At 38.6% G+C, this 13,206-nt stretch overlaps 1 protein-coding gene across 5 annotated transcripts in view; it reads left to right on the top strand.

Annotated features, from left to right (window-relative positions):
- osbpl3b (oxysterol binding protein-like 3b) overlaps positions 1–13,206 on the top strand; it is a 43,090-nt gene that overhangs the window by 19,351 nt on the left and 10,533 nt on the right. For 4 of the 5 annotated variants that reach the window (XM_008432516.2, XM_008432518.2, XM_008432515.2 and 1 more), the window contains 10 exons: positions 3,024–3,140; positions 3,815–3,868; positions 4,869–4,982; positions 5,193–5,357; positions 5,479–5,602; positions 7,016–7,119; positions 7,347–7,439; positions 7,520–7,679; positions 11,151–11,281; positions 11,875–11,976. In XM_008432516.2, the coding sequence (XP_008430738.1) occupies positions 3,024–3,140; positions 3,815–3,868; positions 4,869–4,982; positions 5,193–5,357; positions 5,479–5,602; positions 7,016–7,119; positions 7,347–7,439; positions 7,520–7,679; positions 11,151–11,281; positions 11,875–11,976 (1,164 nt within the window). The remainder of the gene's footprint in view (positions 1–3,023; positions 3,141–3,814; positions 3,869–4,868; positions 4,983–5,192; positions 5,358–5,478; positions 5,603–7,015; positions 7,120–7,346; positions 7,440–7,519; positions 7,680–11,150; positions 11,282–11,874; positions 11,977–13,206) is intronic. The other variant, XM_017309751.1, reaches the window with a different exon arrangement.

Raw genomic sequence — 13,206 nt, 5'->3', positions numbered from 1 at the left:
ACAAGGGTGCAAGAAAATGGATGGATGGATGGATGGATGGATGGATGGACAGAGGATGTAACAATTTATTCTTCATTGTTTTATTTAATCAGAAGTTGGGACCAGAAGTATAGAGCTTTGAAGGTCAAGACTTAGTGCTTAAGGACAAACAATAAATTAGCCTGCTATGAAACATTTAATTTACAATTTCCGTTTAAGTAGCGTTAGTAGGAAGCCCTTGTCCTCTGGGCTCCATATCACCGCTTCTTTTTGAGAAGTCTGTTGACCTTGAAGTGTGTAGTCAGTGTGCTACAATAATGAGTCACAGTGTGACTTTGTCAGAGGAGGGGCTCATGACAAACTGAGAGGGGGAAACTCAAAGAGCAGTCCACCAGTTTTGTCCTTGTCTGTCCTCATTCATGTTTTTGTTTGTTTTTTTTTTTTTTTAGATGTTCTCACCTTCAGCATTCACCCTGCCTGACAGATACTGTTAGCTTAACTGGGACGGGCATGCACTGAGACAACAATGTGCAAGTCATTTCAGACTGCTTTCAAACACCCAATGCCTGTCTAAACAGCCGTGACGTAAAAACATTAACAGTGGGCAAATATCATGCAGCTACATTTGATGATAGCTGTGGCATTTAAGTCATAGTTGACTGCTGCTTGCTCAGAGCAACATCTTTTTCGAGCTTTAACAATTAGCCCACTCCAGCATGACGTCAGCTGTCCCTGTCCCTGGGGCAGGACGATGGATAGAGGTGCAGGTAGACCAGGCGCCCCATATATGGAAGCCATTACACCTTAATTCAGCCATCTGGGGTCCGATTCCTGGCCTAGGGGTCTTTGCTCCCTGTCTTCCCACCTTCCTTCTCTGTCCATTTCCTCTCTGATTACTGCAGATACAGGGAACCAGTGCCACAAAAACATTTAAGGTTTAGCTGTCTTGTGCAATCTAGCTTTATATTCGCATTAAAATATTATAAAACTGATCAGACGTTGGGTTCCTCATTAATTAGAACAGCAGGAGAAGATGATAAAGGTGATGGAAAACCATAATATTAAATAAAAGGTTCAGGATACAGTGTACTTTTAAATATTGTGATGTTAAATCCAACTTTTGGGACAACTAGTTAAGGAAATTGGCTTTATTCTTAAATAATTCGAGAAACCGGAATAGTTAGAAAAAGTGAATAGAAGCCTAAGCAAGGTGTTTTATTTGCAAACCCAAACAATCAAAGATGAATAAAGCACTACTGAGGACCAAAAAGGCATGACAGGTAAGCAACAAATAAAACTGTATGACTATATATAGAGAGGAGATTATCACAGAGATCCTGTAGGTGGTTGATTAGAGACAGATACCTGGTGTGACAAAGAGGCAGGGAGCAAACCAAAATCATGTGAAACACAGAAAGAGCGAACAAGAAGAGCTGTTGAAGAAATTGGTCTCTATCTGACATCAAGACAAATCTTAACCTAAAACCAAACAGAACCTTAAATGATGACATAAAATTATGTGTATTACAGATGCACAGTTTGCACTACCTAACAGTAGTTATTTGAGTCAACTTCTGACAGACAATATTCAACCAAATAGAGGGTGGTACACATTTTGTTGAAATTGCTAAAAATCACTTTTCTTTGAAACCCAGCCTAGGCAGAAAACTAATACGTCCTATATTGTTTTAATGTCGAATGACTTATAAACTTTGCTGCATTCATATCAAGTTCAACTATTTCTGAACTAGGCCAAGCCCCCATGTTCCCACATACTAATACCACCCCTGCCACACAGATATTCTAGATTCCTCTTAGCGTTTCTAAAGCCTTCCTGGAAATCTAACTGCTGCAACCCAAACATGGCTGTGGGGATTAGTTTTATGACAAAATATCATCTCAATATTTGTACCTGCTGGGGATTTGGACTTAAACCTTTTAATCTCAGTCAGGAAACAGTCAGACCCGACCAGAAGGCTAATTTTGTAAAATGGGACCATGAGGTGAAAGTTCACAGTCATTCATTGGACACTTTGTTTCGACAGCAATCGCCCTCCGATGACTGATGGAACAAATCAAAGCAGGATTTTGATTCTTACAGTATCAGTTCTCCTTGAACTTTCTTCAGTTTTTGTGAGGCTATACACCCACAACTTGTGTTGTATTTAAATTGGATAAATGGAGTTCAAAAGAAGATACATTTGTTTAGTTGAAGAAAAGTGACGCATCATTTTCAAACACTTTTGTGATTTAAACACGTTTTCTTTTTTGGTTGTTGTTTTTTTTGGGGGCAGGGGGCAAGATGTGACCATCAATTTTCTAGCTTTTCATAAATTGAAATGGGATTCAGATCTGACTTTGACTGGCCCACATGACTATTCTTCTGAGCATTGCATTGTAGTTCAGGTTGTATTTTTAGGTCTATTGTCCTGAACCCCAATCTGAAGTCTTCTGCTAGATCTTAGAGGGCTTCTTACCGGATTCTCCTGTATGTTTGATCAGCTTCCCTATGCCTGCTGGTGAAAAACATCCTCGTATCGTAATCTGCGATGCGCTCTTGTTTTGATAAAATCACAGTAAAAAATACTTTTGAGTTTGTGATGGTAATACAACAAAGCATGAAAAGGTTTAAGAACTTTGAAGATTTTTGCACCGCAAGTTAAAACTTTCTGTGTCTGTCTCCTCTGTGTCTGACCTGATTAATTTAGGTTAATACAGTTTTTAGAGCACAATGTATTGAATTGCAGTCGTCATCACAGCATCAGTGCAATACCACATCTTCAAAGGATGCAACAATTGACAGACCATTATGCCATTAAGTGCCATGCATTAAAACTCAGCTTAATGCCTGGCATTAAGCTGAGTTCATATATATTTAGTGAACTGGAAAGGCTTTGTTCCCTCTTACTGCCCATGCCTGATGTACAGTGTATTCTAATAGTGGAGATGCTATGAGGATGAACTGGATTAATTGTAATCAATATCATAACGACGTTTAGCAGATGCATCACAATTGCATATTTTTCTTCTATCTGTGCCTGCAGGATAGCTGGGAAATAGTGGAGGGTCTGCGTGTGGGGGTCAGTAATGTCCTGGAACCACAGAAACAGGAGAGCTACATGCTGAAGAGGAGGAAGTGGCCCATGAAGGGTTGGCACAAGGTAAAATAAAACTATTTCAAGCTCCTTAAATTTCTTTTCATATGCTATGCTTCCCTTTGGAGTGAATTATTTCCAGCCACAATGACTGAAGGTCAATTCAATTTTACATCTTTCCTTCACAATTTTCATGTTGCTTTTCCAGACCTGCTGACACGCCTTATGGGCGCTTTGAACTAATTGAATGAGCTTATGCAGCAGATGATTCCACCCTTGGAAAGCGTCACATGTGACCGGGGGGGTCAGCGCCTGTTTACACTCAGTCTGAAAGCTTTTCCTCGGAAGATAATGCTTAGATGTCTCGGTGCTCCACTCAGATGCATTAGCTGATGGCCTGTTGGTTACTATACTGCGTTTAGTATTGACTTCAAGTCGGGTTTCTGGGCTTTCACCAGTCTGATTCTTGTGATGTACAATAAGAGCTCTGAGAATTACATTTGGTGGAAGAGAAAGAGTGACTCTGAGCGAGAGGACGAGTAATAAAGGCAGGCAGACACAAGAGGAGAGTCCGGGATGACAAATATCTTGCTGTCGAAAAATTAATTACAGACATCATCATGAGGTTTTTTTCGGCCACGATTACAGAGTTATGGAAGAGTTCCCACTTTGCTGTCAGGAACGCTGCACATCCGTCCGGCTACATCGCGTGTATTCACTGCCACTTTCTCTCCTTACAGAGATACTTCTCCCTGGACAAGGGGATCCTTAAATATGGCAAGAGCAGCGCTGATGTGAGTGCATAATTATCGTGTAGTGTTGTCAGATAATACAGTAATCTGCAGAAGTACTCACGGCCTCAGACTTTGGTGCGTCTCATTGAAATTTTCTTTGATGACCAAAAAAAGAATGAATAACTGTGAAAAGGAAGGACAAGGAGACTGAAAATTGCAAAATACAATTTCCCGTGTTGGGTCAATGTGCTGAAATTACAGCTGCAAGTCTGTTATTCAAACACAAATATGACTTGATCTAGCACCGGGCTTCCTTTACCTTCATCTTCATGATGCTGCTTGTTCTTTAATGTTCTCTAAAGAACCCCTGAGACCTCCATAAAACAGCTAAGTTCATACTGAGATTTCATATGTAGGTAGAATCCAAATCTAACGACAAGCTTTTCATTTCAGAGAGGCAAATGCCCTGCCCTGGATTTTATTCAGGGGTATCAGAAGAATTTGGGATCAAATATGAATACATCTCCCAACTTTTCAATGTTCATTTTTGATCAGTTTTGAGACCAAGTCTACTTTTGCTTTCACATCCAAAGGATGTTGTACTTTGTATTGGTATGCCACATGTTAAGAGATTTAAGAAACTTTCAAAGTAAAGTTTATTGTTCCCCAAAAAAGCAAATAAAACATTCAGAATATTTACATGCATAAAATGTAATAATATTCATTAATATGTGTGACTGTAATGTGATAAAATGTGGTAAAATTGAAGGAGAAGTAATACAGTAAAGAACACGTTGTGCCCTCTGTAAATCTTCTCTTATATGCATGAGAATCTTCACACAAAAGTCCATGATTTCCTCTCAGCCTCTTTATCATTGCGATAAATGATGTTGTGTGTTTTACTTACTCGAGTCACAGTTGTTAACCAGGCAGTAAGTCTGCCTCCATGAGCCAATAACGGGATTACTCTTTCGTTCTGAAACTGCACATCATCCCGCAGCGCTTGTGTAACAATCCATCAAATACGATTGTGATATTTTGTGCCGGTGCTGCCTCACAGATTGAGAAGGGGAAACTGCATGGCTGCATTGACGTGGGTCTCTCCGTCATGGCCATTAAGAAGAAATCCAAGTGTATTGATCTTGACGCCGAGGAGAATATCTATCACCTGAAGGTAAACCAGCCAAGCCAATGAATACAATAACTCACCCAGGAGAACAGCATGGTTTCCATTTGTTTTTTGTTTTTTGTTTTCTTTTGGATTCCTTAACAGTAAAAAAAGACTTAGATGAATTTATTGTCTTGGTTGTGAGAGGAAATGTTGGCTGATAACTTCCTGCAGGTGTTTCCACCTCCTTGACCTTGTGTTTAACTCTGATGGCAGATTAAGTCACAGGAGCTGTTTGACGAATGGGTTTCCAAGCTGCGCCACCATCGGCTCTACCGACAGAATGAGATTGCCATGTGCGCCAACGAGAAATCCTTCTTCTACCCCATGTACCCCTCCCCCAACTCCCCTGGCATAGCTGAGGGACCCTCCTTGAGGAAGGTGCACCTGAGCACTACATATAGCACGCAATTAGACTTACATTGACTACTCAATGTAGAGAAAGATGTCCTGATAAGAAAAAGTTGTTTGTGCATAATTTAGAGTTTGCTTGCTGCTGCAGGTCATGTCTATACGGAGACAGTCGTCGGTGCATCCTGCATCAGGATTCCCTTTGAGCTCCAACAGCCAGGCGAAGGTAGCTGCCTGGCTCCAGTCATCAGATGACATGGACAAATGCTCTAAAGGTGAGACCGTGACCACTGACATGTGTGAGCTCTGCAACACTCAAAGAAGTTCCTAATTCCCCTGCTAAGTAGAACACCGCAAAACTACTGCCTGTCAACAGTTTTTGAAACGCAAATGATGGTGAAACAACTCAGTTAATGCTCAGCTTTGAAGCACAGACGGCTCATATCTCTGTTTCCTTTTGTTCTAGTAATTATTATGTCTTGTGGTGTTAACAATGGCTGATTAAACTTGAGTTAGTAAATGATTCAACAGAACAACCTCAGTTCCTTTCGCATTCTGTTACAAACTGTAGAGAAGGGAGAAAGTACAGTGAAATGAAATGAGATCCGGCTTGTGACTGCTACACTCCATGTGATCTATTTTCCCCCCTATGCAAGAAATTGTTTGCAATACTTGATAAATGCGGACAATTCAAGTACAATGCAAAGCGGTGGTTGTGCCAGTAAACCAATCAGTATTAATAAAATCTACCATTTCTCAGCAAGGGACATCTAGTCAGAATTATGCCAAATGCTTGATATATCAGAAATAGTACATTTTGCTAAAGGAGTTTCAACCAAATATCATCGGTTATGTATGTAAAATTTGATTTGCATGTATAATTTTGAGGATTTTGTGGATTAGAGAAAATTCACAGTAACCTCAAGCATTTGTATATCTAAATCTTCTTAGCAATAATTTGTTGGAATTGTTCATAAAATGACTATTTCACAAAGAGGTTCAAAATAATTTGATAAAAGCCATAAATAGTATGCAGTGTAGGTGTTGCACAAGCAATATATCTTGAAGTCTATTTAACGTCATCTTAAAACTTCCCATATTGTCTTTAGCACTAATGACACTTATGTAAAATCTGACTTGCATATCAGATAAGACTGACTGAGTGGTGTTAATGAACAAAGGAAGTCTGTAATTACAGCTGGAGTGTTTGTCTCCGTTTTCCGTCATTATAATTCTGTTGACATGCTTTCTGAAGTTAAGCGCACTGTTTATTGAGAAGATTTGATTTTCTAAATTAAGGAACTTTTTTTAAAAACACCTCAAGCTGCTTAGCAATGCTCTTTTTTTCACAATACCAAAACATTGCTAGAACATCCAGTGAGCAAAGGCTTGTTATTAATATTCCAGTATCGTTTTTGTTTGCTTTTGTCTTCAATTCTTTTCATGAACAACGATGTCCTTCTTTGAAAAACTAAAACTCCTTTTTTTTCTGGTTATATTGTTCCTATTGGAAAAGATTTTGAGCTCTATACCACTTTTGGGTTTTCAAAAGTGGTACACCCCAAACACTTGCCACGTTTACACCACTTTTCAAAGTGGTATAAACCAAACCAGTGAATATCTTCCAGAGGGTAAATGCTAACGTAGTATCCTGTCTTGTCGTTTTTATTATTATTTCTTTTTATTAGACTTAGCAGTGTGTGAGTCCTACCTGCAGGAGCTGAACCACCTGATACAGAGCATGGAAGTCCTCCAACGCACTTATTCTGCTCCGTCTTTTCAAGCACTACAGGTCGGGTTGTTTGCTTTAACCATTTAAAACAGGTCTGATTGAAGCGACTGCAATACGGCATGACATACTGTAAATCATATCCCAAATACCACGAGTCGTAATGTATTTATTTAAGTTATCTGCTGCCAAATATAAAGACATTTTTCATTTTGCAAAGGTTGTGAAACTGTCCTTTTCTTTTAAAAATAATCTTGATCCTCATTAGATTTTTCTTTTATCTTAACTAGACATCCCCATTGGACAGTCCCAAAAAAGAAAAGAGACTTCAAAGAAAATGGCGCAATAAAAACGACAGTAAAGAAGTCAAAACCACTCTGCAGGTAGCCAGAACGACAATAAAGTGTGACCAATATTTTCCTGGTGTGAAATAAAAAGGCTTTTCCTCCTGCAATTACCGCAGGTACCCAGCAGCACCTCCTCTGGCTCGATCCGCCTTCACGCCTCCAACCCCAATCTCTCCACTGCCACACTCGGAAGCGACAAAGTCGACACCGTCTCCCTGGATTCGCAGTCCGACGCAGCAAAGCTGCAGGAGGACTTCTGCCGCGTTGCCTCCAACTGTGAGTTAAAACTGTTGATTTATCTCAGTGTGGAGAGATGCTTGAGGAAAGCTTGCTGTAGATTGTCACGTGCTTTGGTCACTTTTGCCAAATCAGTCAGTCTTCTGCAACCTGTTGGGTCTGGTTATTAGTTTTGTCCTGCTGGTGGTCTGGTCTTTGTGAAAATACCTTTGGATTGAAAGCCTCTATAATTAATAACAACATAATTTGTATTTCTTGTAAAAATGAAGTCCTAAATATATTCTAGGTCTGAGTGGATATTGAATTTGTATTTTAAATGACCTATTCTGTTGTGTACATGGTGACATCACAGATTTTAGCATAGTGTCCCTCAGTAATTACACATGTGAGTTTGTAGTTTCCAATAAGGGATGTAAATACTTTTTGATTTAAAATAAATACACCAATTCCCTGCTTTGCTTTAATGAACTGTTTAAGATGCTTGCAAACAAGGACAAGTTACTTGTTATCATTCTGCCATCAGCTAAAAACTGCTTGTTAATTCAAATAAGAAATCAGTCATTTACACATCAACTTGACCTTTTGGCATTTAGATGTGCTGAAGATAATTTTGTAGTTAAAATTAGAGAAGACAGGATTTAAATTACTTTAAATGAGGTGTTGTTTTTGGTGGTGCGGCATTTCAGAAGTTACTTATAGGATTTTCACAGAGAAACAATTTTTTAAGTTTATAGAGAATGTTTTAGCAAAGAAAACGATATCCACAGAGCCATAACTGTGTTGATAAAAAGTCCTTGTTCTTGTCAGAGATCAAAGGAAAATAGATGAGAGATGTGAGAAAAGTAATAGTAGTATTAGTAAAAAAATAAAATAAAATAAAAAATGGTGGTCCCCAAAAATCCATAATGTTGGAAAGGATTTAGGATTTAATGTTTCAAATAATTCAGTTTTGCCTAGAAAGTCCAGGAAATGTCCTGTCCACTACCTCAGGGGATAAACATGACAGCAACTAGAAGTGATTTACCTTGTCCTTGGTCCCAACTTGAATATTTTACGATGAAAAATACATATGATGAACATGGAGCTGCATTACAACTTTCATCCACATCTGGGGAGGTTGCATATACTCCCATAAACTTTCTAATGATATTGTCAGTCAGGGGTCAGAGGAGCAGGAAACTGCTTTCAACTGTTGTCATACTTTTATCTTGGACATAGATCTCATGTCTATATTGTTCTTACTGAGCTCAGACTGCTCTCTCCTTCAGAACTTTCTCTGATCTGCATTCAGCCACACGAACAGAATAATGCTGGGATACAAAGGAGCTTGATTTTTAAAATTGGCCAAATGTGGACTGCTTTGTGCACTGAGAGCAGAGCATTCACTCCATCTACAAAGGCTGACAGTCCTCGATGCAACTGTGCTGCGTCCATTCCAGATTTCTTCCTTTCCCTGCATTTATTCTCTCTGTCTGATGAAGAATACTCTTACCAAATAACCACTTTTTAAAAAATAGGTTCAGACTAAACGCCTACAGTGATACTGATCAAAGTTAAGCACAACGTTTGACACATCGGTGTAATGCAATGGCACTAATGAACCTTCCCCCACTGTTTTAGCATCACAATTGTATTTCTTTATTGTGTGATAGTTATTTCAACTGATTTTTGTTTACCATCGGGTCCTGACCCCTGACGTTGGACAAAATATTGATTTTGTTTTCTGTTAATCTATAATTTCTTCTGTTTTTTTTTTACCTCTTAGGTTGTAAACCAGAATATTGTTTTACAAGAATGCTCAGTCTTGCCTAAGGCCAAGCTTTCTGCAGTCTTTGTAACATTATATTTAAATAATATTACTGCAGTTTTGCTCTCTTGTTATCCACTTTAATTCAGCAAATGTGCCGTGCCCCGTGGCTCACAAAGCCGGTTCTATTATCATCATGATTTAATGTAGGAAACTGCTGTTTAAAATGAAAGCTTCATCTTTTTTAACGTTATTAAGTCAAACCTCTGTTTGCAAACGATTACATTTTTCTGTCATGTGGGGAAAGAAAACAAAAACTGATTGCCATGTCTGCTTTCTATCGTTTTCGAGTCAGTTTCTGCTGAAGCAAGGCAGTGATTTGTAAGCTTTGTGTTGGAGAGGTGAGAGCCGTTAGACAACATCCACTGAGACCTACTTTGTGCAACGACTGCTTTGAGAAGCAACCACTTGAATTTAGCAGTTTCATTAGATTTACTGCTGAACAGCAGTGCTGCGCTGTCTCAGAGGAGGACTACAAGTAGCTTCTTAGCATTTCTAGAGCAATATGAATATGAATTTGCTGTGGTGCAAGTCAGAACAGATTTCTCCCAGAGAAGCCTGAATTGCCTCTCTCAGAGGCAATTCTGAAAACCAGTGCTGTATTTTGTAAATACAACAAAAAGGTGTTGTTCCACCAAAATTCTGAAAATAGTTCACCCTAAAAATCTATTTTTACGGACATTGTATATCTAAGTCAATCATTGATACTTAAATTGGTGGCATATGCTGATAACAGGTACAACACATTGACTAAAAACTGTAAATTCACTTTAAATATTAGGTTTAGACAAAGAAGGAAGTTTCACGTCTAATTATATTTGATTAAATTAAGGTATGTTTTGTAGTTCATTCTAAATTGTAAAACATTGATTTTGTAGTTGTATATTTAAAAAAGGATTGCAATATTGGTCTTCTTGACAGTTGTAAGAATAAGAACAGACACAGTCATATATGTGGTACTTATTTATCATTTTAACAAGTTTGAACAAGAATTGATTTTCCATTGCATTGTTTGCATCCCTCACCATCACCACTATTTATTGGAAGTGATGTAATACGACGGGACCCGGTTAGCATGACTGCCAGATTGGTTGCTTGCACAGTGTTTGGTGATGTGCAAGCAACCAATCTGGCAACCTCCAGATAAAACCTCTATCAAAATGAAGCAACCTCCGTCTTGATAGAGGTTTTGTCAAGATGGTCAGACAGCGGAACCGCTGTTTCACTGTCCGCGTAAAAGTATTTCCAGAAGAACTACAGAGTCAGTCAAAACCAAAAGTACAGCCTTGTCTTACATGTGTGTGTCCAAGAGAGGTGTGTATTGGGTTTGTATTAGGCAGGTGGTCATAATATAATGATTGATACATTAAAAAAAAACAATAAAAAGAGAAATTTACAACATAGCATAAATTTGACAACTCAAAATTGTTCGAGGAAAGGATTACTTCGACTAACAAGTAGTCACTAACCTCAAGCATCATTATTCTTTGTTTTGCAAAATAAGTTTGCAGACTGTTGAATTAGTGTCCAAAACTACCCTGCACAGTGGGGAGTTACACGGTTTAACTGAAGAAAATAATCCAACCTTCCTGTTTAACCATAATTAAGTGACTATCTGTTATGTTCAAATACATTAGATGTACATAGTTCTGAGATTGTATCAAAAAAGGGGTTCATGTTTGAATCTTTTCTCATTGCTTCAGTGCACACATCCATGAAATCCGTACTGAGCTCGCTCACATCAGAGAGGGAGAGACTGAAGCAGTGTCTGGATCACGACTCATACCCCCCAACCTCACCCCAAGTCGTCAGTCTGAAGAACACCCTGGCAGCGGTAGGTGAAGCGGCGGCGGCTGCTGCACTCTCTCTCTCTCTCAGCCGACGGAAGTGGCTTAGGTGTTTCACCCTCTTTGTGCTTTCACAAACCCCCCCCTCCTCACACTGCATGTCCTCCCACACCTCCTGTTAGACGTGACACATTGATGAGCCTTTTAACGGGATTGCTGTACAGCCTCCTAGTACGTTGTCTGCCCACCCGAATAAGACCACATTCAACATTATTGTGTCCTGTAGTTGCTGCCTCCCACCTGGAGGCTTTTTCTGTTTTCTGTTTATAGCGTCACACAATTATTGGCACGCAATCAGTGAGTAAATGTGTTGGCACAAGGCACAAATAAATTCTCACGTGGGGTAAGGAATGTCTTCGTTTATTGGCCACATTAAAATGTTGGTGTTTATTGTGCCAACTATTTTCCTTTTTTTCCCCCTGATCCCGTCACATCTGTTTTAAACCAGTAAAGCGTAATAGATTTGCAAATTGCAAAAAAAAAATGACACGGTGGAAAGCAGTTTGTTTTCTGCTGTTTTCAACATAGTTTGGATTGGGTGTGTGAGCATTAACGTTGTTTATACCGATTATTTTTCCAGGCTTTAGCGCAGAACTCTGAGCTGAGAGAGCGCCTGAACAAGATTCATGCCGAGTCCCAGATCGTAGAGCCCTCACTAATAAATCTCCCTGCCCCTGTGCAGGTGGGTGCAGGAATGCAGCGACTTGGTTTCTACCCCATCTCATCATTATTACTACTCTCCCTTTTTTTGAATTTCACTCAGCAATAAGAATAATAAAAAAAAAAATAAGTTGCATGTTAAGTTTCTTTTTTTTTCACTGTATGCAAATCATTACAGCTTGGAAAAAGACCTCAAACTCCCCATTGTCTACTAAAGTAAACCCTTTTGTTGTTTAATCAGGTTTGCAGACAGTGGGCGCTGATTCTGTTCATTGTATCCCTTGAAAATTATCTAAGGGACAAAAGGAAATGAGAACACATCTTTTGTGATTAAGTCCAGGTTAATCAACCAGTTTTAGAAATAATACAGGGTAATACAGATCTATTCTCACCTCTGTATATAACAAGTTTTGTCATTATTATCCCATTTTATTAAATTCAGGCCATTTCATTAAAAAAATACTTTACATAATGTCTAGAATCAGAGTCAAGCTTTTGTTTGCCAAGTACGTTCACGGATACAAGCTCACAGTGTACAGACTGACAACAATGCACAGTACACACACATGCAATCTAACACACTCACACACACATATGCACACGAAACCTTACATATCTGTAAACCTTTATAAAATGTAAAGTAAATAAATACATTAAAATGCCAGTGAGAAAAGTGTTCTAATAATGAGGATGGTGTAGTGTATTATAATGTCCAGAAGTGACCAAAAAGAAAATGATTATGAGTCAGACCACACAGTTGATAGATGATCGTGTTAAAAACATAAATTTAGAACAATCTTATTTCATTTCTTTCATTAAAAAGAGAAAAAGTTCAATAATTTTGCTCCCACGGAATATTAAAAGCTCTCAAATGAGACAAAACTCTTGTGAGACCTTTGAGATTCAGCACCAAAACTCCACTTCCCTGCAAAAAGAAATCTGAGAAGCTAAATTATTCATTATAGTTTTACTAACCATTTCTGTTAGTAAAACTCCATGGTTTTTTGTGTTAGCCTTCAACTTTTGCTTAATTTTTTTTTTCTTTTTTATTCCAAAGAAGAAATCCAATCAACTCATGGAACATGTTGTGATAGACGATGCTTGATCTCAGTGTTTTTCATTATCCTGCATGTCAAACATACATCTTTTTACATATTTGCTGTAATGCAAACCCTCCATATTTTTTGGAACCCTTGGTTAAGATGTGAAGTTGATGTATGGTACTTCTTGTCCCGCTCGTCCTTTTTTAACA

The sequence above is a fragment of the Poecilia reticulata genome, linkage group LG16 (genome assembly GCF_000633615.1).
Source record: "Poecilia reticulata strain Guanapo linkage group LG16, Guppy_female_1.0+MT, whole genome shotgun sequence".
Classification (NCBI taxonomy): Eukaryota; Metazoa; Chordata; class Actinopteri; order Cyprinodontiformes; family Poeciliidae; genus Poecilia; species Poecilia reticulata.
This window is presented reverse-complemented; position numbering and strand designations above follow the sequence as displayed.